Source organism: Erpetoichthys calabaricus, chromosome 2 (genome assembly GCF_900747795.2).
Source record: "Erpetoichthys calabaricus chromosome 2, fErpCal1.3, whole genome shotgun sequence".
NCBI classification, from domain to species: domain Eukaryota; kingdom Metazoa; phylum Chordata; class Cladistia; order Polypteriformes; family Polypteridae; genus Erpetoichthys; species Erpetoichthys calabaricus.
This window is the reverse complement of record NC_041395.2, coordinates 8,791,939-8,817,880: the sequence shown is the minus strand read 5'-3', so window position 1 is coordinate 8,817,880 and position 25,942 is coordinate 8,791,939. Positions and strand designations below refer to the sequence as shown.

Here is a 25,942-nt window from a genome sequence, read left to right as displayed (position 1 = left end):
ATTTCAGTTAAATATGAGCATGTTGTCAAAACCAGTACTGATTGGGACTTCAGTCCATTACGTGACATAATCTGACGGACATCGGGTCCACTTGCCTTTTAACTTTATAGATAGGACTTGTGGGAGCAACAGGTAAGGAAATCTACAACATATGTGGATAGAGTGCACCCGACACCCAGATAGGAGACCCTCATGTCTATGGCACAGTTTATTAGAACAATCTGGACGAGAACGGGACATCCAGCCCAACAAAGCTCGCCAGTCCTGTCTACTTAATTCTTACAAAATAACATCGTTGACTTTTGAAGGTCCCTAAAGTCCTCCTGTCTACCACACTACTTAGTCACTTATGTGTCTGTGGTTCTCTGTGTGAATAAAAACTCCCTAATGTTTGTGCAAAATATACCCTTAACAACTTTCCAATTGTGTTCCTGTGTTCTCGATGAACTCATTTTAAAATAACAGTCTCGATCCACTGGACTAATTCACGTCATCATTTTAAACACTTCAGTCAGGTCTCCTCTTAATCTTCTTTTCCTTAAACTGTAAAGGCTCAGCTCTTTTATTCCTTCCTCATAATTCAACCCCTGTAGCCCTGGATCAGCCCAGTCGCTCTTCTCTGGACCTTCTCTAGTGCTGCTATGTCCTTTTTGTAGCCTTGAGACCAAAACTGAACCCAGAACTCCAGATGAGGCCTCACCAGTGTGTTATAAAGCTTGAGCAGAACCTCCTGTGACTTGTACTCCACACATCAAGGCGCTATATAACCTGACAGTATGTTAGCCTTCTTAATGGCTTCTGAACACTGTCTGGAACTCAATAGCTTAGAGTCCACTATGACTCCTAAATCCTTCTTATACAGTGGATTTTTCAGACCTCCCATTGTGTATTTAAACCTAATATTTTTACTTCTTATGTGTAATTCTTTACATTTACTTACATAAAATTTCAACCTCTATAGCCCAGAATCAGCCAAGTCACTCTTCTCCGGACTTTCTCTTGTGCTGCTATGTCTTTTTTGTAGCCTGGAGACCAAAACTGTGCACAGGACTTCAGATGAGGCCTCACCAGTATGTTATAAAGCTTCAGCAAAACCTCCTTGGACTTGGGTTGCACCATCAAGGCACTATATGACCTGACATTCTGTTAACTTTCTTAATGGCTTTTGAACACTGTCTGTCAGTTGAGAGTGTTGAGTCCATTACAACTCCTAAATCCTTCTAATCAGGTGTGCTTCTGAGTTTCAGACCTCCCATTGTTTATTTAAACCTCACATTTTACTTCCTATGTGTAATTCTTTACATTTACTTACATAAAATTTCGTCCCCTGTAGCCCTGAATCAGCCTAGTCGCTCTTCTCTAGACTTTCTCTTGTGCTGCTATGTCCATTTTGTAGCCATGTAGACCCAAACTGCACTCAGGACTCCAGATGAGGCCTCACCAGTTTGTTATAAAGCTTGAGCAGAACCTCCTGTGACTTGTACTGCACACATCAAGGCGCTATATAACCTAACAGTCTGTTAGCCTTCTTAATGGCTTCTGAACACTGTCCGGCAGTTGATAGTCCACTATGACTCCAAAATCCTTCTCATAAGGTGGACTCTTGATTTTCTGACCACCCATTGTGTATTCAAGCCTCACATTTTTACTTCCCATGTGTAATACTTTACATTTACTGACATTAAATGGTTAAAGGCTCAGCTCTTTTAATCTTTCCTCATAACTCATCCCCTGTAGCCCTGAATCAGCCTAGTCGCTCTTCTCTGGACTTTCTCTTGTGCTGTTATGTCCCTTTTGTAGCCTGTAGACTCAAACTGCACTCAGGACTACAGATGAGGCCTCACCAGTGTGTTATAAAGCCTGAGTAGAACCTCCTGTGACTTGTACTCTACACATCAAGGCGCTATATAACCTGACATTCTGTTAGCCTTCTGAATGGCTTCTGAACACTGTCGGGAAGTCGATAGCTTAGAGTCCACTATGACTCCTAAATCTTTCTTATACAGTGGATTTTTCAGACCTCCCATTGTGTATTTAAACCTAATATTTTTACTTCTTATGCGTAATTCTTTACATTTACTTACATAAAATTTCGTCCCCTGTAGCCCTGAATCAGCCTAGTTGCTCTTCTCTGGACTTTCTCTTGTGCTGCTATGTCCTTTTTGTAGCCTGGAGACCCAAACTGCACACCGTACTCCAGATGAGGCCTCACCAGTGTGTTATAAAGCTTGAACCGAACCTCCTGGGACTTGTACTGCACACATCAAGGCGCTATATATCCTGACATTCTGTTAGCCTTCTTAATGGCTTCTGAGCAATGTCTGGCAGTTGATAGTCCACTGTGACTCCAAAATCCTTCTCATAAGGTGGACTTTTGATTTTCTGACCACCCATTGTGTATTCAAACCTCACATTTTTCCTTCCCATGTGTAATACTTTACATTTACTGACATTAAATGGTTAAAGGATCAGCTCTTTTAATCTTTCCTCATAACTCATCCCCTGTAGCCCTGGAGTCAGCAGAGTTGCTCTTCTCTGGACTTTCTCTTGTGCTGCTATGTCTGGTGGACCTAAAACTGCACCCAGTACTCCAGATGAGGCCTCACCAATGTGTTATAAAGCTTGAGCAGAACCTCCTGTGACTTGTATTCCACACATCAAGGTGCTATATCACTCCACATTCTCTTCTTAAAGGCATCTGCCTGGAAGTTGATGGTGTCAAGTCCACTCTGATTCCTAAATCCTTATGATAAAGTGGATTTTTGATTTTCAGACCTCCCATTGTGTATTCGGACCTCACGTTTTTACTTCCTATGTATAATTCTGCTGACATTAAAGTTCATCGTCCACAAATCTGCCCAAGCCTGTCTGCTGTCCATGTCCCTCTGTGATTCTCGATTACCTTCCAAACCACCTATCTTGGTATTATCTGCAAACTGTACCAGTTTATTATTTATATTCCTATCCAGAACATTTATCTCTCTATTATATTAAAAAGGTTTTCCGTCGTGTCTGCGTTATTCAGCCTTGACCACGCCCCTCCACACTGCTCGCCCAATCATTACTCCTCCTGCGCACATCCCCTCTCCGTCCCACCTCGTGATGCCCTTCAACATAAGTCGGTTATAATGGCAAGGCAGGAAAGCAAATGATCTCTTCAGAAACGGCAAATTTTAGACCGCGATAGAACAAGAGCGTCAAGAGCTAATGATGAATGTCAAAAAAAAGAAAATGAACAAAGAAGAGCTGCATATAATAAAAAATCAAGAACAAAGAGAATCGTCCAATAAATGAAAAAGAGAAAAATATCCCGAATAATATGCAAACAGCAATGCAGAAAAGCAACGTTTCTGGAATGGAAGTTAGAGGATATAGTAATTCATAATGTTGTTTTTGATGAGGCATTAATGTAATGTAATTTTTTATTTACTTTTTATTACATTTTACGTTTTTACTTTTTACTATGTTTTATTACTCCTTGGTATTTAAAATAGACAACTGTAGTGATACTCAAGTAACTGATTTTCTGTCTATAATAACTAAGACCTGTGGTGGGCTGGTGCCTGTTTCCTGCCTTGCGCCCTGTGTTGGCTGGGATTGGCTCCAGCAGACCCCCGTGACCCTGTAGTTAGGATATAGCGGGTTGGATAATGGATGGATGGACTAACTTAAGACCTCCCGCACCCCCTCATTCTCTTCTATATACCAACTCTTTAAATACAATCACTTTCTCTAACGGAGGGGCTCACTGAGTGCTTTGAGCATCTCAGCCACGAGTTAGTCAGCGCTCTGCGCCTGCCCCTGGGGCTTGGCGAAGGAAGCGAGCAGGGGGGCTGAGCCCCCTAGTATATATTAAAAACAGCAGTGACCCCTGCTTGACACCACTCTTAACCACCAATCTGAATGCATTTGGTGGGCTGGAGCTGTCATGAATGCAGAAAAAGAGTGTGAGACCACCAAAAGGCTCCTCTGACCAGGACAGGCCTTCCTGGAAAGACCTTCACTCTGAGGCCTAACTCCTCACTAGAGCTGTTTGATTAAATTGATATTGTCACCTGGACAGAGCTGGCCACACAGTGACGATGATGGTTTTTGATGTCTTCAGTTCCTTCACTACCATCCAGCCATCACTGTTAAGGGGTAAACTCAGAGATAAGCAGGCGAATGAGCCAGTGGGGTCCTGATGATGGACTATCTGACAGGCAGACTGCAGTGTGTGAGACTCAAGGACTGTGTGAGCAACACTGGAGCACCACAAGGAGCAGGCCTGTCTGCTTTTCTCTTCACTCTGTACACCTCAGACTAGAAATATAACAGCAGGCCATGGACATAACTGCACATCAACGCTACAACAACAGCAGCAATTTATGTCCTGGATAGCCCCAAATCACACAAGGGATACCTCAATGGGCTTTAACAGGCCTTATTTTTGACAGCATGAAGTTATGGGAAAGAGTAGTGGAAGCTCAGTTAAGAAGTGAGGTGATGATTAGTGAGCAGCAGTATGGTTTCATGCCAAGAATGAGCACCACAGATGAGATGTTTGCTCTGAGGATGTTGATGGAGAAGTTTAGAGAAGGCCAGAAGGAGTTGCATTGCGTCTTTGTGGACATGGAGAAAGCATTTGACATGGGGGCTGAGAGGAGCTGTGGTATTGTATGAGGAAGTCGGGAGTGGCAGAGAAGTACGCAAGAGTGGTACAGGATATGTATGAGGGAAGTGTGACTGTGGTGAAGTCAGCAGTAGTAGTGACGAAGGGGGGATTACATCAGGGATCAGCTCTGAGCCCTTTCTTATTTGCAATGGTGATGGACAGGTTGACAGACGAGATTAGACAGGAGTCCCCGTGGACTGTGATGTTTGCTGATGACGTTGTGATCTGTAGCGATAGTAGGGAGCAGGTGGAAGAGACACTGGAGAGGTGGAGATATGAGAGGAGAGGAATGAAGGTCAGTAGGACCACCAAGACAGAATACATGTGTGTGAATGAGAGTGGGGTCGGTGGAATGGTGAGGATGTAAAGGAGTAGAGTTGGTGAAGGTGGATGAGTTTAAATACTTGGGATCAACAGTACAGAGTAATGGGGATTGTGGAAGAGAAGTGAAGAAGAGAGTGCAGGCAGGGTGGAGTGGGAGGAGAAGAGTGTCAGGAGTGATTTGTGGCAGAGGGGTATCAGCAAGAGTGAAAGGGAAGGTCTACAGGACAGTAGTAAGACCAGCTATGTTATATGGTCTGGAGACGGTGGCACAGGAGACAGAGCTGGAGGTGGCAGAGTTAAAGATGTTAAGATTTGCATTGGGTGTGATGAGGATGGACAGGTTTAGAAATGAGGACATTAGAGGGTCAGCTCAAGTTGGACGGTTGGGAGACAAAGTCAGAGGTTTGGACATGTGCAGAGGAGAGATGCTGAGTATATTCGGAGAAGGATGGTAAGGATAGAGCTGCCAGGTAAGTGGAAGAGAGGAAGGCCTAAGAGGAGGTTTATGGGTGTGGTGAGAGAGGACATGCAGGTGATGGGTATGACAGAGCAAGATGATGAGGACAGAAAGATATGGAAGAAGATGATCTGCTGTGGCAACCCCTAACGGGAGCAGCCGAAAGAAGAAGAAGAAGAAGATTTTTGACAGCCCCCCACCCAGGTCTTGACTCTTCAAGAAGATTAGGAAACTCTATTGACTCCACTGACCATCTCCTTTATCAAAAATGTGGAAAGTCTTTTGACGCAAAAATATGAGCCAATGTCTTACTCGGAGTGTGACGCTCGTTTTCAAAGGACATTTTGTGCTGAAAAACCGAGAAGAATCCTAAGGAAGTGCTTCAGTGATCTTTGCTGAAGAATTCAGATTGTAGTTTCCATAATGGAAATGAAGTAAGCGTTTATACATGTGATGGAAACTCGGGCATCGTCAAGCCCAAACCCTGACACAAACACAGAAGCACAGTCCCGAGTTCAAATAAAGGTTGTTTATTAACCAAATTACTTCAAGATTGTCACAATAAGCACAAAACACAGGCTTTTCTCTTCCTCTACTATAATTCCCTCACCACTGCGTTGCCCCTCTACCTCCCAGCTCCGACTCGCCTGGACATGGGAGTACACTCCCTTTTATTACAGACCTAGGGTGCTTGCCCATTGGAAGCATTTCCGGATCACACGGAAGTTTGTTATAATCTGCGCTCCCTGCAGCGCCTTCTCATGGAACCCAGTGACCCCAGGGTGATCCCACTGCGCACGGATATCCGGGGCTGCTGCCATCTAGCATGCTGGGGGAATAAAAACTCCCCAGCGATTTTTCTTTTCTTGGGCTGTCAATCTATCTTTTCTTATCCTTCCTTCCTTCCGGGTCTGCTTCTTGTTTCCTTCCCAGCCAGGATGCCTGTCCAGCCCATGTGGCATCTACAATATTAGTGTGATTTTGACTGTGTGTTTTTTTTACCTTTCAAGGGACGCCCTAAACCTGCTTAAACAAACCGCCACTCAAGCACCAGTGGCTCCTACAGCAGCTCCTTCACCGAGGACCCCAGCAGCAGAACAGCCACCTAAGACGTCTGTGACTCTGCCAGCGTCTCCTCTAAGACCGCCAGGTTCAATGGTCAGTAACGGTTTGATACTTTATTAGTGACTTTTTGTATTATTTGCCAATATGTTTAAAGTGAGAAATTTAAAGTACAATCAATCCCCTAACATACACAATATGTGCTGAACGCAGAAATCATACAGGCGTGGAGAAATGTGTTGGTCCCCTTCCAGTACCATCTGCCTCCTTAATAGTGATGGAATGAAAAGCAATTGTCCCCTTTGATATGTCATCAAGCAAAGCAAGTGTGGCAAAAGATCAAGTGTTCCTTATTCTACAAAGAGATTCTAAAATGGCCTGCACACATTTGTTGGGACCCCTAGAAAAGATCCTAAATCAATGGATTTGAGTGAATTTTGCAAACTTGCCATTTTCTTGAATTCTTATCACACACGTCTCTGATCGTGCAATCAGTCATTCAGCCGATTTAAATGGAGAAAAGTCATCACTGTGCTGTTTGGTGTCATCGTGTGTCACCCACTGAACACAGACCAGAGAAAGCAAAGGAGAGATCAGAAGGAAAATGGTAGACCAGCATGTCAAAGACCAAGGCTAGAAGACCACCATCTCCAAGGAGCTTGACGCTAAGGTGACAACAGTTACAAATATTAGGATTAAGTTGAAGGGCCATGGGACTGTCACCAACCTCGATGGACACGGCCACAAGAGGAAAATCGACCCCAGAATGGATCGATCTATCTATCTATCTATCTATCTATCTATCTATCTATCTATCTATCTATCTATCTATCTATCTATCTATCTATCTATCTATCTATCTATCTATCTATCTATCTATCTATCTATCTATCTTATAGTGCCTTTCACATCTATCTATCTATCTATCTATCTATCTATCTATCTATCTATCTATCTATCTATCTATCTATCTATCTATCTATCTATCTATCTATCTATCTATCTATCTATCTATCTATCTATCTATCTATCTATCTATCTACCTACCTACCTACCTACCTACAGTGGGGCAAAAAAGTATTTAGTTAGCCACCAATTATGCAAGTTCTCCCACTTAAAAAGATGAGAGAGGCCTGTAATTTTCATCATAGGTATACCTCAACTATGAGAGACAAAATGAGAAAAAAAAATCCAAAAAATCACATTGTCTGATTTTTAAAGAATTTATTTGCAAATTATGGTGGAAAATAAGTATTTGGTCACCTACAAACAAGCAAGATTTCTGTCTCTCACAGACCTGTAACTTCTTCTGTAAGAGGCTCCTCTGTCCTCCACTTGTTACCTGTATTAATGGCACCTGTTTGAACTCGTTATCAATATAAAAGACACCTGTCCACAACCTCAAACAGTCACACTCCAAACTCCACTATGGCCAAGACCAAAGAGCTGTCAAAGGACACCAGAAACAAAATTGTAGACCTGCACCAGGCTGGGAAGACTGAATCTGCAATAGGTAAGCAGCTTGGTGTGAAGAAATCAACTGTGGGAGCAATTATTAGAAAATGGAAGACATACAAGACCACTGATAATCTCCCTCGATCTGGGGCTCCACGCAAGATCTCACCCCATGGGGTCAAAATGATCACAAGAACGGTGAGCAAAAATCCCAGAACCACACGGGGGGACCTAGTGAATGACCTGCAGAGAGCTGGGACCAAAGTAACAAAGGCTACCATCAGTAACACACTACGCCGCCAGGGACTCAAATCCTGCAGTGCCAGACGTGTCCCCCTGCTTAAGCCAGTACATGTGCAGGCCCGTCTGAAGTTTGCTAGAGAGCATTTGGATGATCCAGAAGAGGATTGGGAGAATGTCACATGGTCAGATGAAAAAAGTCTACTCGTCGTGTTTGGAGGAGAAAGAATGCTGAGTTGCATCCAAAGAACACCATACCTACTGTAAAGCATGGGGGTGGAAACATCATGCTTTGGGGCTGTTTTTTTGCAAAGGGACCAGGACGACTGATCCGTGTAAAGGAAAGAATGCATGGGGTCGTGTATCGTCAGATTCTGAGTGAAACCCTCCTTCCATCAGCAAGGGCATTGAAGATGAAACATGGCTGGGTCTTTCAGCATGACAATGATCCCAAACACACCGGCCGGGTAACAAAGGAGTGGCTTCATAAGAAGCATTTCAAGGTCCTGGAGTGGCCTAGCCAGTCTCTAGATCTCAACCCCATAGAAAATCTTTGGAGGGAGTTGAAAGTCCGTGTTGCCCAGCGACAGCCCCAAAACATCACTGCTCTAGAGGAGATCTGCATGGAGGAATGGGACAAAATACCAGCAACAGTGTGTGAAAACCTTGTGAAGACTTACAGAAAAAAAGTTTGACCTCTGTCATTGCCAACAAAGGGTATATAACAAAGTATTGAGATGAACTTTTGTTATTGACCAAATACTTTTTTTCCACCATAATTTGCAAATAAATTCTTTGTGATTTTTTGGATTTTTTTTTCTCATTTTGTCTCTCATAGTTGAGGTATACCTATGATGAAAATTACAGGCCTCTCTCGTCTTTTTAAGTGGGAGAACTTGCACAATTGGTGGCTGACTAAATACTTTTTTGCCCCACTCTATCTATCTATCTATCTATCTATCTATCTATCTATCTATCTATCTATCTATCTATCTATCTATCTATCTATCTATCTATCTATCTATCTATCTATCTATCTATCTATCTATCTATCTATCTATCTATCTATCTATCTATCTATCTATCATATTGTGCCTTATTTCAGTTTCTGAAAACTTACTTAATTTCTGCAGACCTATTTTCACTTTGTCGTTATGAGTTATTGAGTCCACAGTAGATTGACGGGCACATATAACAAATGTATCCTTTTATAATTAAATCCACCACACAATAAAGAGTGCAGAAGGTGAAGGGGGCTCAGTACTTTCAGAATCCCCATTATGTAGTACCTGATTGGTTTTGGGGGTACCGGATATGGGGGCTTACCAACGCAGTAAAGCTCTCATGTGAAAGGATAGATGAACATATTTTTTTTTTTTGTATATGTCATGGGATTATTGATTGTTTTGCTCCCCACTTATCCTTTCATTGGCACCACATTGGTAAATGTAATCTTTCTCTTCCCTAATGGATTCCCCTAACTCTAACCCTAAAACATGCCAGTCATGCTGACGTTTAACCATCTTGGATTTTTTTTGTCTCTTTCCTGCGCAGGCCTCATTCACAGACATACCAGCCAGCACTGTACGGCGTGTGATTGCCAAGAGGCTAATGGAGTCCAAAACCACAATCCCTCATGCGTACGCCACGGTCGACTGTGACCTGGGGGCCGTTCTGCAGCTCCGCAAGGACCTTGCCAAAGGTAATCTTCTCATTCTCTCCTGGAGTGTTTGCTTTTTTTATCATCTTTGGTAGAACACACAACACCATAGTGGCTTCTTTCTGGCCCATGCCTTCTGTTTGAAACCTTTTCAAGTCGTAGAGAGCTGAACACAACTGTATTCTGACCATCATCTCATTGTTTTACAGTTGCTGCTGTTATTTGCGCTTATTGATTTATGTGATTGTTGTACCTGCTGACACTTGCCTGTTTCTCCCGTGTTTGCTTGCATTACCAAGACTGTGTCCTTGCCAGTAGTGTCGAGATGAGCCTTATTAGTTTTAAACCAGGAAGGTGTAGTAAGATGACTATTAAAAGGGGACCTCTGTAATGTTAGTCCTGTCCAAATCGCGTGTTCATGTCTCAGTGAAGACTGTGGAGCCTTTTATCTTCTATAAAACATCAGTAAAAAAAAAATTTCAGGTTAAACCAGTCCTGTGCGAATTGACATGTCTGTGAAATTCCATCATTTCCTGGGAAAATGGCTTTACTCCTGGGATTTTAGAGGTGTCTGTTGAAAATAATGGAGGCAGTTAAAGAATTGGTCCAGGCTCTTCACAAGCCACATCAAACCCTCTTCACAACGATTCAAACCACATCTGTTAAAATACACAACTTTGTGGACAAAAGACGCTCCAAACACGCAGACATTAGATTAACATCTCCATTGTGCCTTCTCGATGTACAGTAGATCATGTTTAAATATTATTTAGAGTTGTTTCCTGTAGCTACAGCACGTGTGGCTCTTTTGAGGTGACACCATTTGCTTATCCATAGAAGGCACCCCTGTGTTTCTCAGTTTTTCCAGATATACCGTATCCCGTGCAAATCCATGGCAAAAATTACCAACGTTGTGTGGTAACGGTAACAGCAGTCACTTCAAAGTAGCATGTGTCCGCCTTTGCGAGTGCTCCGCGCTCTCGGTTGCTCAGATCTGAAATGTGACGTCGCCTTCCAGGGATGTCCACTTTTATACTGTCAGTTCCTTCCGGAACTGGGCTTCTCTGGCTCAGTTGCCCTCATTGGGCATCTTCTTGGTACTTTAGGGGGTAAAAGGAGACAAGACCGTTAGCGACAGCGCCCCCTCTCGTCATGGAGTTGGTACTGCATTCCTCAGGTGAGTCTGGAAATTGTACACGTGTGACATTTGTGTGGAATTTGATCTTTCCTTCCTGTGCTCCTGTCAGCTTTTGTCTCATTTTTACCCTCACGACATACAGACTGATGACTCTAAATTATCTCCCCCGAGTTTGTCTCTCAGTGTTTGCACTGCCGTGTCTGAGTTGATTCCTGCCTAGCGTGCACTTCTGCTTGGATAGGCTCCATGTCCATTCGAGTTGCTAATGGAAAATGCAGGATCGCCTGGATTATTTAGCTGACTCCTGTCCTCGACTCTACTCTAATACACAGATTGCTTTATGCACAGTTCTCTTTAATACCTGTGCAGCAGGGTCATCCTGGTGGGTAAGCTGTAGTTGTGTGGATCTAAAGTTCAGGAGAGTTTTCAGTTTCCACCGAGGCCCGGAGTAACTGCTGGCACGTTTATTATAGCGGAAAGTTTATTCTTTTGTGCTTGTGTATTTGCATACGTCTTTTGATGCCACAGCTGGACACATCTTCACTGATGTACAGTGGAACCTCGGGTCACGAACGTCTCAGACCATGTACAAATCGGGTTACGGCCAAAAAGTTCGGCAAACTTTTGCATCTGTTCACGACCACACACTCGGGTCACAAACAAGCCAGTTTCCCTTCCGGTTCGTACGCGCCGATGATTTCCACACGTGTTCAGTCTCTCCCTGTACCTGTACAGTACATTGTTCTCAGTCAGATGTGCATCGCGCAGAGGGACTTTACCTCAAAACTGTAATCTCCTCTCCACCCAGTTCCTCCTCACTTCCTTCATGCCAGAACTTGACTCATGCAGGGTTAGTTTTTGTATAAATGACGGATTTGTTCAAATGTTCCTTTTTTTCCCTGTGCTTAAAACTCATTAAAAAAATTGTTTACTACAGCGACTGGTTCTTAAGGCTATTAGCGTGAACTCCTGCAATGTTAGTTTTCTCTGTTCAAGGTTTTCTCAGTGTTGTTCAATGTTTTTACATTTAGTTTACTATTACACTGAAAACTCACTACTTCAGTTTAGCACACCCTGACTAGAGCTGCTGATTAATTGCACAGACTGCATCTCTGTTGTTAGTCATTAGAGATAGATAGATAGATAGTGTGGACACTTTTTGTGACTGAAGACAGAGAAGAAAATTAAAATTAGTCAAAACCTTTTATTGATACATACCAGACAAGGGTAAAATGACAGAGAAATACAGTCCTAGGACACCGCACTTCATCTGCCTCGAGCGCAGATGTCCTTGCTCTTTTATACCTTTCTAATCTCCTGATCGTTGACCACGTAAGCAATAAAAATAGCGTCCTGACTCATTTTGTATTTTTCCAATTTGTAAAGTCATTACCCTAAAGGTATATTTTCTTGTCACACACATCATCAAAAGAAAACTTCCAGAAAGTATACATGCTTTTTGTCACGTACGCAAAACACAAACAAGTTTGATCATTCTGTCCTATTTTCTGTACACACATACATTTTGTTCAATTACATCATTTTATGTTTTTACACTCCTCCCTTTTTGAACAAAATGATGTGGGCAATATATCATTAAATTGAAATGGTTGATGAAGGGGAAGGGGGGGGGTAAGGGGATGGGGAGGAGAAAATGGAAGAAGCTATACGAGACATGTGCTCCTCATGTAGCATATATGCCCTTTCCATAGAGGCGGTAAAGTACTTAGATAGAGATCACCACCCATCCTTGGGTAGCCTGAGAGGGTGCGGGTAACAGTCAGCAGAAAAAGTATTTTTAAGATAGCCATTTCTTGCAATGCGATGCGTGGATCCAGGCAGGCAGTTCTTCAACTTTCACGGCATGTGGTGTGGATAGAAGAATTTGGAATGGTCCTCTCCACCTAGGCTGATGCCAGTGTTTCCTCCGAGTATCTCGAACCAGGATCCAGGTGCCCAAAGGAATTGGTAAATCCTTGGAAAGGGGGCTGGTCCTCCAGGCTTGATTAACCTGCTGGTGGATTTCCTTCAACGAGGTTCGCAAACCTGCAAGATTAGAGAGAAGATCATTGTCCACAGTATGCAAATTCACATTTCCTACAACCATGCCAACGGGCATGGGACGTCCGGTCAGAATCTCAAAGGGCGATAGTCCCAGTTGTCGGTGTGTCCGTCCCCTTAGTCCCATTAAAGCTAAGGGTAGTGCATCCGGCCATGATAAATTAGTTTGTTCACAAATTTTTGCGAGTTTAGCTTTTAAAGTGCCATTGCATCGTTCTACGATGCCTCCGCTTTGGGGATGGTATTTACAATAATGGTGCACATTAATTTGGAGCCAGGTGGTTAATTCATTTATAACGGAGTTCACAAAATGAGTGCCATTATCTGTTTGTAACTTTTGAGGGATACCCCATCTTGGAATAATCTCTTTAATTAGTGCTTTAGCTACTGTTTTGGCATCGTTGTGTTTTGAAGGGAAAGCCTCTACCCATCGGGAGAACACATCGACAATCACAAGACAATATCGGTACCCTTTAGACGGGGTTAGTTCAATGAAATCCATTTGGAGGTGTTCAAACGGACCCATTGGATTAGGGGTAACGGCGGGACTTACCTGGGTACCTTTTCCCACATTAAACTTTTGACATATTGCACAGCGTCTGCAAAATTGCTCTGCATATGTAGAGAAACCTATAGCTTCCCAATGTTTTTCAACATCTCGAACCATTGCATCTCTACCTGCGTGATCGAGGCCATGGGCGATTTTTGCCATTCCTGGGAAAGAGGCTTTTGGGAGAAAAGGTTTGTTAGTGTGTTTATGAGTCCAGACTCCATCAGAGAGGGACCCTTCTTTGGACCATTTTCTCCTTTCGATATCCGTGGCTGCACTCTGTAAAGAAATAATTTGATTATCAAGGTCCTGGTCATTTCTCTGTTGGAATAAAGAAATTGGTGTGTTATTATATGCAGCCTCTTTAGCAAAGTGGTCAGCTAATTCATTTCCTTTGCTAACAGGATCCTGTTTTCCTGTGTGAGCTTGACATTTAACAATCGCTAGCTTCGATGGTTTGGTTATAGCTTCTAAAAGGGATTCGATCAATTTCTGATGTTGGATGGGTTTGCCAGTACTGGTCTTAAATCCCCTTAGTTTCCATAGTGCTCCATGATCATGGCAGACTCCAAAAGCATACCTGGAATCCGTATAAATTGTTACGATCTTCCCTTCGGACAGCTGACATGCTCGAGTGAGTGCTACGAGTTCAGCTGCTTGTGCACTTAAGCTTGATGAAATTCGATTTGCTTCCAGCAGGCGGTCCCCTTGGACCACTGCGTAACTGGTTGAGGGTGCTCCATTTTTCAATCGCAAGGAACATCCATCCACAAAAATCATTTCTCCAGTTTCTAAAGGTGTTTCCTGTAGATCTACTCTAGGTTTTACAACCTTTGCTATTTCGTCATGGCAATTATGTGGTTCTCCTTCGTTGTTAGTTGGGAGAAGAGTGGCTGGATTTAAAGTGGAGCATCTTTCAATTGTAACATTTGACAAAGTACAAAGTACATTCTGATAGTGTATTGCCCTAGCAGTAGTGAGATGTGAAGTTTTGGCTTGTACTAGGATAGAATGTACAGCGTGAGGCACTTTAACTGTTAGGGGGCTCATGAGAACTACATCCGTGCTTGCTAATACAGCTTCTGTTGTTGCAGCCACAGCACGAAGACACGGAGGAAGTGCTGCGGCCACTGGATCCAGTTTTTTAGAAAAATAAGCCACCGGTCTTTGTTTATCTCCATGTTGTTGCGTCAGTACTGCATTCATAAATCCCTGCTTTTCGTCCACGAACAAAGTGAATGGACGAGAATGATCAGGCAAACCTAGTGCGGGCGCAGATAGAAGAGCAGCTTTGAGGTCACAGAGAGCCTTCTCAGCCAGTTCATTCCATTGGACCTGGCCAGAAAGGGGGATGCCAGGAGTATTAGCCAATTGTTGCAACGGCTGTGCTCTTTCAGTAAAATTTAGAACCCACTGTCTGCAGTAGCCCAGAATACCTAAAACAGACATAACCTGTTGTTTTGTGACCGGTCTAGGAAGATTTTGGATGGCTGTAATGCGATCGCTAGAGAGAGCTCTTGTTCCATACGTAATGTCATGACCTAGATATTTTACAGTTGTTTTGATTAGCTGCAGCTTAACTTTAGAAACTTTATGGCCATTTTCCCCCAGAAACAGCAACAATTTCTGGGTATCTTTTGTACAATCTTCTTCCGTAGCGCTACATATCATTATGTCATCTACATACTGTATCAATGTACTACCTCTTTCCGGCCAAAAGCCTTCTAAATTTTGGGCAAGAGCTTATCCATATACACAAGGGGCTTCAGTGTATCCCTGAGGCATGACGGTCCATGTCCAACGGCGGTTTTGGAATGTAAAAGCAAACCAAAATTGAGAATCAGGGTGAACAGGGATAGAAAAGAAAGCATTAGCTAGGTCAATAACGGAGAAGTACCGAGCGGAAGGAGGGATAGTAGAGAGGATAGTGGAAGGATTAGGGACGATAGGGGCCCTAGGGAAGATGGCAGAATTTACTTGTCGCAAATCTTGTACGAAACGCCATGAACCGTCAGCCTTTTTTACAGGTAGAATGGGGGAATTGACTGGAGAGTATTCGATTGGAATAATGGCACCGCGTTTGACGAGATCGGAATGTACGGCGGAGATGCCAGCCTCTGCTTCGGGAGACAGAGGATATTGGGCACGGTGCGGGCGAAAGGAGGATTTCGGGTGGATCACCAGAGGCTCACAATGGGCTATCCTTCCATAATCATTCTTTCCCTGGGACCATAGTGAATCAGGGAGCATAGAGAGCCAAGAAGGGAAAGTGGTTTGTAATGAACAAGCAAAAGAAGAAGGACGGCACAAAGCGCGATGTACTAAAAAATCAGTTTGAAACACCACTTTAGTTATTAAATGGTCAGGAGTATCAAAAATACCTGGAGTAACTTGTAACCAGTCTGTTCTTTCAAGGCATTTTTCTACCCATGGTCCTATTTCTCCCCATTTAACAGTGTGTGATTTAGCTAAGGAAATATGAGGCACTGTGCCGCCAAGATAATATATGTGCTGTGAGCATGTAAGATGAACAGAAGCAGCTGCCTTTGTGGATGAAATAAAAACACAGGAGATGTGAAGGGTTTCGGGGCAAGTACCAGAAGTAAGGAAAGATTCTAGCCAGGGGGTGTCTACTTCTATAGGGAAGTATTGGGCAGTACAGTGTAAAATGTCAGGGGCCTGTAAATTGGGAAAGAGACAAGGGGAAAAAGAGTGTAGGGCTTTGAGGAGAATGGTGTGTGGGGAAATATCTAAAGTCCATGCTGCAAAAGAGGGTTTGAGGTAAGGGGTAATTTGACACAACAACTTGGGGGTTGAACAGAAAAAACCTTTGTCAGTCATAGAAATAGAAAGAGAAAGTTTTGTCATGAGATTTCTTCCTAAAAGGTTAACTGGACAGAGCTGATTCAAAAGAAAACGATGCAGTAAGGTATGTCCGCCAGGACGTGACTGGACTTGAAGAGGTTTTGATACTTGGAGAAGGTGAGGTTGTCCAGAAGCAGTAAGCACAGTAACAGTCTCGTTCGAGGCAGGGACCTTTGCCAGCGAGAGGGTAGATCGAGTGGCACCAGTGTCGATTAAGAAAATAGTCTCAGTGCCATCAACGAACAATGTCAGTAAAGGATCAGTCTCTGAATTATGGGTGAGCAAAGGTAGTTGAAAAGAGTGGCTGGAGGTCCCTGCGTTTTCCTATGGCCAGTATTGTTGGTCAGGGGTGTCAGAAAAAACAGGTGGAATAAGGGGAGGTGGGGGCTGTTGCTGTCTGTGAGGGCACTCCCGACGAAAATGTCCAGTTTCACCACAGGCGTAGCAAGAGAAGGAATTAGCATTGGAATTTAAGGGAGAGGGAATAAAAGGATTCTTATTGTGGTCAACAGGAGGAGCTCTAAAACCACCTCGTCCTCTTCCTCGTCCTCGTCCCCTTCCTCGAAGGCCATATCCTCGGCCTCGGTCAGGAGTATTCCTGGTATAATAGTTCATCTGTGCTGCCAATAATTTGGCATGAGAGTCCGATTCCTTCTGCTTAGTTTGTTTTTCGGCATGTTCCGCATGTCGTTTGACTTCATCAAACGTGGCACTTTCCCACTCAATACAGGAAGTGCGGACCTTGTTTTGTATATCAAGGCGCAAACCGGAAACAAAAGGTGGAACTGCAGCTCGGGTGCGGTCATCAACATTTTCCAAGCCCGAGTGATTAGCCATAAGGTCTTGAATCCTATGTGCCCATTCATCAACCGTCTCGTCTCTCTTTTGTTTTGCAGCAGAAATAAGGGACCAGTCCGTTCCTTTTTTATATTTTTCTGCAATATTTTGTCTCAACGCCTCCCATTGTGGGTTAAATTCGCCTTCTCCACCTATCCCCTGTCCTCGAGTTAAAGCTGGGTTCCATACCCATGGAACGTCATTGCGGACACCCCTGCTAACAGTGGCCCATGTGGTCCCAAGCTTTCGACGAAGTACCTGGGTCCATTCAGCAGCGTTAGGCTTATACATGCTATCTAAGGATGGGCAGGGTTATAATGAGGATTGGGAACTTCTATTAAAGGGCAAGTAAGTGAAGGTGAAGGATCAGAAGAGAAAAAAGTTGGAGCTGGTTTGTAAGTTTGACTTCGAGTGCATTTGGAGACGGGGGTTTGTCTAGTACAGGGTGAGTCATCACGATGGGTAGAGGGGTCATAGTGATCTGTGCCTGGGGAATCATCAGGGGAAACTTCTGCTGGTTGTAGTGCAGGGGGGGCAGTCGGAATGGGGGATAGAGGAGGGGATAATGGAGGTGCCTGAGGTTGGTACTGAGGAGGGGAAAAAATAATAGGATAAAGGGGGTCTTTATTTGGATTATTCTTCCTTTTCCTCCCATCTGCCTGTGGTTCAGTGCCTATCTGAACTTTCTGTAATGTAATTAGTAATTCCTCTTTCTCCTTTTTAGCCTTTCCCTCATTTGCCCGCAACAATTCATTCTGTTTCTGTACTGCTTCTAAATTTCTGTCTTTTATTACTAATTCCCATCTATCGAACATATCCATTCGATACGGTCCACTATTATAACAACCCTGCTTATTCCTACACAGGATCTTCCTGACTTCCTGTATTTCACTTACATCTCCTGTCCCCTCTATCGGCCAACGCCCACCACTCTGTCTATTCCATTTCTTACATGCCTTCTTGAAATCTAAACCTGTCTTCTTTTTTCTATAAATTTCCTAGGAGACCCATTTTTACGGGGCGTCTGTTGATCCTCCGAAAATAATTCTTCCAGCATTAATGATTTTGATCCCCCTGTGCGGCGATTAACAGGCTTACTGTTATAAGTTCCCATTATGTCCCCTTGCTCTCCCGGGTTCTGTATTTAATTTTCCAACTATATACTGATTCGCCTAATCCCTTGTCCGTATGAATCAGCGAGGTATTAAGTGTGCCACTCACTGTTCCCTTACTGTTCCCTTCTTTTTTCCCAAGGGGAGACACCTAACTATCGGTCCTGTCCCAGTTCCCAGGAGAACACGGTATTGTTGCTTATTCCGTATGTAGATTTATTTATTCCGTCCTAACAGCAATCCTGCAATCTGTGCTCTTTTTCGGTTTATATTTCCATACATATATATACCACCCCGTTACTCGTCCCGTTAGCCTGTCCGCTCACATCCCCGGATTCCAGCTCAGGTGACTTCGTGTCCGATTCGGTTCAGCAGAATACTACATCAATACGTCCAGCCGAGTCTAGGATATGGGTGAGGCCAGTATCCTTTCGTCAGACCTTTCGTATGCGTCAAACTGCTTGGGTCAAGTCTCCATCACCTTAAGCAACCCGTTGAGATATGAGTATGACTAGACGGTCAACAGGAAACTCGCCCTCCCGTTATTTAGAAAATAAAAAATGTTCGGAAATCACCCGGTGCTTACCCCAGCCTGGAAGTGTGCAAGCTCTGTCTGGAAATCCGTTCAGTCACCGTGGATGTAGCAAAGAGGAGACCAGGGGCTCCTCACGCAAGAACTGTTTCAGGACAGGGCAGTCCTAACTTTTGCCGGAGCTGCATGCTCTGCTGCCGGAGCGCTCAAGTTGACGGCAGTCCGCTGGTAAGACGGATCACTGAAATGGTCTCGCTGGAGGAGTCGACCGGCCGTCTCTTGCCCCACGTCTGGGCGCCAAAAACTGTGGACACTTTTTGTGACTGAAGACAGAGAAGAAAATTAAAATTAGTAAAAACCTTTTATTGATACATACCAGACAAGGGTAAAATGACAGAGAAACACAGTCCTAGGACACCGCACTTCATCTGCCTCGAGCGCAGATGTCCATGCTCTTTTATACCTTTCTAATCTCCTGATCGTTGACCACGTAAGCAATAAAAATAGCGTCCTGACTCATTTTGTATTATTCCAATTGGTAAAGTCTTTACCCTAAAGGTATATTTTCTTGTCACACACATCATCAAAAGAAAACTTCCAGAAAGTATACATGCTTTTTGTCACGTACGCAAAACACAAACAAGTTTGATCATTCTGTCCTATTTTCTGTACACACATACATTTTGTTCAATTACATCATTTTATGTTTTTACAATAGATAGATAGATAGATAGATAGATAGATAGATAGATAGATAGATAGATAGATAGATAGATAGATAGATAGATAGATAGATAGATAGATAGATAGATACTTTATTAATCCCATGGGGAAATTCACATACTCCAGCAGCAGCATACTGATACAAAAACAATATTAAATTAAAGAGTGATAATAATGCAGGTAAAAACAGACAATAACTTTGTATAATGTTAAATGTTAATGTTTACCCCCCCGGGTGGAATTGAAGAGTCACATAGTTTGGGGGCGGAACGATCTCCTCAGTCTGTCAGTGGAGCAGGACAGTGACAGCAGTCTGTCGCTGAAGCTGCTCTTCTTTCTGGAGATGATACTATTTAGTGGATGCGGTGGATTCTCCATGATTGACAGAAGCCTGCTCAGCGCCTGTCGCTCTGCCACGGATGTCAAACTGTCCAGCTCTGTGCCTACAACAGAACCTGCCTTCCTCACCAGTTTGTCCAGGCGTGAGGCATCCCTCTTCTTTATGCTGCCTCCCCAGCACACCACCGCGTAGTAGAGGGCGTTCGCCACAACCATCTGATAGAACATCTGCAGCATCTTATTGCAGATGTTGAAGGACGCCAGCCTTCTAAGGAAGTATAACCAGCTCTGTCCTTTCTTACACAGAGCATCAGTATTGGCAGTCCAGTCCAGTTTATCATCCAGCTGCACTCCCAGGTATTTATAGGTCTACACCCTCTTCACACAGTCACCTCTGATGATCACGGGGTCCATGAGGGGCCTGGTCCTCCTAAAATCCACCACCAGCTCCTTGGTTTTGCTGGTGTTCAGGTGTAGGTGGTTTAAGTTGCACCATTTAACAAAGTCCTTGATGAGGTCCCTATACTCCTCCTCCTGCCCACTCCTGATGCAGCCCACGATAGCAGTGTCGTCAGCGAACTTTAGCACGTGGCAGGACTCTGAGTTGTATTGGAAGTCTGATGTATATAGGCTGAACAGGACCGGCGAAAGTACAGTCCCTTGTGGCGCTCCTGTGCTGCTGACCACAATGTCAGACGTGCAGTTCCCGAGACGCACATACTGAGGTATTAGCACTAAAACGGAAGTAATATAATTGTTACAATTGGATGCTAACCCTAAACTATTCTGTTTCTCATCTTGGTACTCAAATGTGCCACTTGGTGCCATGGCCCACCTTGTTTGTAGTTTTGCCTGCCTAAGGTAAAGTCATCCCAGATGCAGGATTGCAGGAATCGTGGGGTAGAGGGGTCCTTTTATCGGATTGGCTGGCCCAGCACTGTTCAACTGTGGAATGGCCAATAGGGGAAGGCGGCTTGATGGCCGAGGTCTCCAAGACTTTAAACAAATCCAAATCATATTATGGGATATCATCTACTGATAAATTCTGCTCCGTGCTTGTAATATTTTTATTTTTATACTGTATTGAGGATTACTTGTGTTCTGTTTTGTGTATTTTGTTGTATTGGCCCCTCTTCTTTTTGACACCCACTGCACGCCCAGCCTCCCTGGAAAGGTGTCTCTCTTTGAACTGCCTTTCCCGAGGTTTCTTACATTTTTTTTCCCTACAAGGGTTTTATTTTGGTCTTCTTAGAGAGTCAAGGCTGGGGGGCTGTCAAGAGGCACTGCCTGTTAAAGCCCATTGTGACACTTCTTGTGTGATTTTGGCCTATGCAAAAATAAACTGTATTGTATTGTATTTTATTACTTACCGGTTTGTTCCTCGGGTGCACAAGTGGACCAGCTGAGGGTTGTCGGGCTTTGAGCAGACAAGGTGGCACGTGATTCCATGCGAAGGGCCCTCGGGTGGGGGGACGTGCATCTGCTACCCAGCGTTCTTCTGGTGTGGCTGTGGTGTTTGGGGGCTGCGGAGTAACAGACACGTGCCTGGCAGACATAAGAGAAGGGCGTAGTGCTCAGTGTCGGCAACGTACACTAACGTGGTGCAGATAACGTTTAAGCTAGGGGGCACGAGGGGTGTTAGGCCCTAGTCAGGTGATGTGTCGATAAGTCTTTACACCAGAAATGGGGGAGTTCACTTCATACCAGTATGAAGGTCAGTACGTTAGCTTCAGGGTGACGTGGCAGTAAGGAGTAGACTTGTATTCCGATGTGCCAGGATAAGTCAGCTTGAACCCTAAGTTTATGAAAAGGGGGAGAAAGCAGGCGAAGAATTTTTTTTTTTTTTTGATTTTTGGAACCTTTTTTTTGGTCACCTGCCATGTGTTTTATGCCATTTTTAGAACTTCTTTGTTTTTTTTTTTTCCCATCTTGATTCATCCTTGCAGTGTTTGTGTGCCTTTTTTGTTTTCTTTATGGACCTTTTTTTTTTCCTTCACTAAATACACCTTTTTAGTTGCTGCCTCTGCTCTGTTTGCCCCCCTTATTGTCCCACTGACACTTAGTCCTGATACTTCATGTGGACAAGTGCCTGCTGTCACAAAAACAGCAAACAGACATCATAAAGGTTTGGGGCAGCCACCCGTACAATGTGCCTTGGCTGCAAAAAGGTACAGTCATATGATAATAAACTTTTTTCACGTTGTCATTATGGGGTGTTGTGTATAGAATTCTGAGGAAAAAAATGAATTTAATCCATTTTGGAATAAGGCTGTAACATAACAAAATGTGGAAAAAGTGATGCGCTGTGAATACTTTCCGGATGCACTGTAAATGGTGGCTTTTATCCCAGATTCTCCCAGATGACATCTTGTCTGAAGAAGGGGCCTGAATTGGCTCGAAAGCCTGCATATTGTAATCTTTTTAGTTAGCCAATAAAAGGTGTCATTTTGCTTGGCTTTTCTCTACATCCCAGATGCCCTAAATGTACATCCCAGTGATACCGTCACTGGAAGGGTAGCTGCTGGCATGGCAGTGACACCCACTCTGATATGACCTCATAGGTAAAGTATAAAGATGTTGACCACTAACTTTGATTTAAATTCTAAAAATAGAAAGCGAGATTATTCATCTCAGATTAATGGTAGCCATCTTCTCCTTAGAGGAACTCGCATTACAGCTTGAGTGTGATCACCTCTGAGGCCTTAAAATACATTTATCTGGACCAAAAAGGGAGACGCGCTTGCTTATCAGCAGGGGATTCAGATTTTAGACTCTGCGCAATGTTGTTAGGGGGGGTGTCAGAAGTTTACTGTAAGCGATGTGGACAAAGACCCTGAAATCACATGAAACTCACAAAAGTAATTGTGCCCATTATAGTTTATTCCATAATAATAATACATTTTATTTATATTGTGCCTTTCACAAGCTGAAGGTGCTTATTTAACAAAAGTTCAGACTTTGCTTTAGAGTTTTGATTCAACAGAATATTTCAAATAAGAACACAAATTAAAATGACCTGGACAACAGTGATGGGGGCCCTTCATCTCATATTTTGCTGCACAACCTTTAGAGTTTGCAGTCCCTGCACACAGGCGATTCGTGGAGCTCTCCGTGACACCTGTCACCTGCCATTAGGTCGTTCGGCCCACTTGTCCTGAGTAACATGCTCAAGCTGCGTCAGGTTTGAAGGGGTCTTCTCTAGACTGCATGTTTCAGTTCTTTCCATAGATATTCAATGGGATTTAAATCACGGCTTATAGAAGGCCACTTCAGAATAGTCAGGTGTTTGTACTTAACCATACCTGCCTGCCTTTAGCTGTGTGCTGTTGGAGGGTCTGTGACCTGCGACTGAGACGGAGCGCCCTGACACTGGCCAGTATGTTTCACTCCAGAATATCTAGCTAGTCTTATCTCTGAGGCTAGGGATCTGCACTGGTAATCGGAAGGTTGCCAGTTCAAACCCCGTAAATGCGAAAAGGGTCTCTGCTCTGTTGGGCCCTTGAGCAAGGAAGGCCCTTAACCTGCAATTGCTGAGCGCTTTGAGTAGTGAGAAAGGCGCTATTCTTCTTCTTCTTCTTCTTCTTCGCCATATCTCAGTGTTGTAATTACACGTCGACGTGGGCTCTAGCATGAGGAGACATCAAACGCCACAGATCTCTGTCTTGGGCCGTCCGCATTACATCTTGCAGTCCCATGTCATATCTTGAGAGTGCTGCCGACACCCATGTCATTCTTGGGCGCCCTGTCTTGTTGGTTCCATCCACTCTTCCATGTAGTGTGATGTTAGCAATCCTGTTCTTGTCCATCCGGAGTACATGACCTAGTCACTTATGTTGTCGTTCATCGTTTCTGTCTGGTTGAGGGCCTTCCTGATGTCTTCGTTTCTCATCTTGTCTGTGATGCGTACTCCAAGTATCTTTCTGAGCGCTGTCATCTCGAACACGAGCAGTTGTCTTTCTCCAGCACTTCTAAGAGTCCACGTTTCGCATCCGTACAAGGCAATCGGTACTATAAGCGAGTTGTATAGTCTCATCTTGGTTATCTTGTTGATGTTCTTGTTCTTCCAGATATTGTCCAGGTCGCTCATTGAACTTAAGGCTATGGCTGTTCTCGTTCTGATGTCTTTCGAGCTGTCACACGCGCTATATAAATGCAAATAATTAATAGTATTATGAATTCATTGTTCCCTGCACAGACTCAAGGCTAAGACTACACAAACCAGCCCCCCAAAACATAAGTGACCCTCCTCCATGTTTCACAGGAGGTCTGGGGTTTCTTTTTTTTTTTATTTTTTATTAGGGTCTTTGCCCCCTGCTCACATCACTCGCCAACCCCCAGGCCGCTAGCCACTTTGAGGTTCTGTTGCTCACGTATGGGGATGCGGATGTTCAGTTTAAACGGATTTTTATTTTTGTGGGAATTGTTACGTATGCATAAACAGAATTAACTATTTTACATTACAGCGAGTAAGTAACCATAGTAAAAAACAGTAAAATGTAATAAATTGAAAAAGAATTATGTTTCATGTTGTGTTAGAGTTATTTGTTGCGTAATACATTTTCGTTCTGTTTGGCTTTGTAATTAACAAGCAAATACATCTTTAAACTTAGGCTTTTACTGTAAAAGTGGAGGCTCTGAGGCTGGGGATCTGCACTGGCAATCGGAAGGTTGCCAGTTTGAATCCCGTAAATGCCAAAAGGGACTCTACTCTGTTGGGCCCTTGAGCAAGGAAGGCCCTTAACCTGCAATTGCCGAGCGCTTTGAGTAGTGAGAAAAGCGCTATATAAATGCAAAGAATTATAATCTCTTATATATATTTCACTTCTGGTTCGTCCATCTTCCTCTTCAAAAGCGGTCTCACTCACACCCAGCCGACACGCCATTTCTCGATTCCTATTCCTGCTCTTCCAAACCCTTCTCCACGCCGCCTGAGGCCTCCCATACACCCCCACGCCGCTTTTCTCAATTCCTATTCCTCCTTCAGACTACCGCGTTCCCCGCTCCTCTGTCATGACCCCATTGGTGTGACGTCACCGCCCTATATCTAGCCTGACCGCGTGACCTTTCACGTCAGCCATGTGTGCACCTGGGAGTCTTTTCAGTATCCTGCTACAGGAAGGTACTCTGTCGACCATTGGCATTGGTTTCGCTCCTTGCTATTCGTTTCGCTCCTTCCTAGTTTCGTTATACTGCGACGGTTGTTTCCTAAGCCTTTGTTATAAAATGAACGACAGTATGCCTAATTTCCGCCAAATACTGCCTGTTATCTTCCACGGTTCTCGAGCCCTCACCGTTGCCTCTTCCATCAACAAACACAGGCTGTGGAACGAAATGAAAGTCCTAAAACTCACAAAAATTATGAGAGCTCTCAAAAGTGAAAGCTACAAGACCAATACTGAACATCACAAACGACGATTCTCTACATATTAACAACAAAGTTCTTGATCTTATACAGGGTGAAAAAGTGACCTTCAAGAGTGTAGATACAGTAGTCAGTGACGATCCTAATGATCAACGAACGTACCCACAGGAGTTTTTACACACCCTCACACCAACTGACATGCCTCCCCATATCCTTCATCTGAAGGTGGGAGCCGTAGTTGTGCTCCTCCAAAATATTATGCCATCAAAAGGTCTTTGCAACGGAGCAAGACTCATCGTTACCTGAACACATACAAATATTATTGAGTGCAAATTGATCGCTATCCAACATTCTGAAACAATCTTTATTCCCAGAATCTGTCTCCTTCCTTCCGACACCAGTCTCCCTTTTAAATTTAAACACACACAATTCCCACTCAGACTCGCCTTCTCCATGACTATCAAGAAGTCCCAAGGACAAACTTTTGCAAAGATTTGCGTTAATCTACAACAACCAGTCTTCGGCCACGGTCAGTTGTACGTAGCTTTTTCTAAGGTTAGATCTTTCGACT

At 43.7% G+C, this 25,942-nt stretch overlaps 1 protein-coding gene across 1 annotated transcript in view; it reads left to right on the top strand.

Annotated features, from left to right (window-relative positions):
• The window catches only part of pdhx (pyruvate dehydrogenase complex component X), a 409,158-nt gene that overhangs the window by 246,568 nt on the left and 136,648 nt on the right, over positions 1–25,942 (top strand). Inside the window, exons 6-7 of the mRNA XM_051923616.1 lie at positions 6,446–6,593; positions 9,747–9,894. Of these exons, the coding sequence (XP_051779576.1) occupies positions 6,446–6,593; positions 9,747–9,894 (296 nt within the window). The remainder of the gene's footprint in view (positions 1–6,445; positions 6,594–9,746; positions 9,895–25,942) is intronic.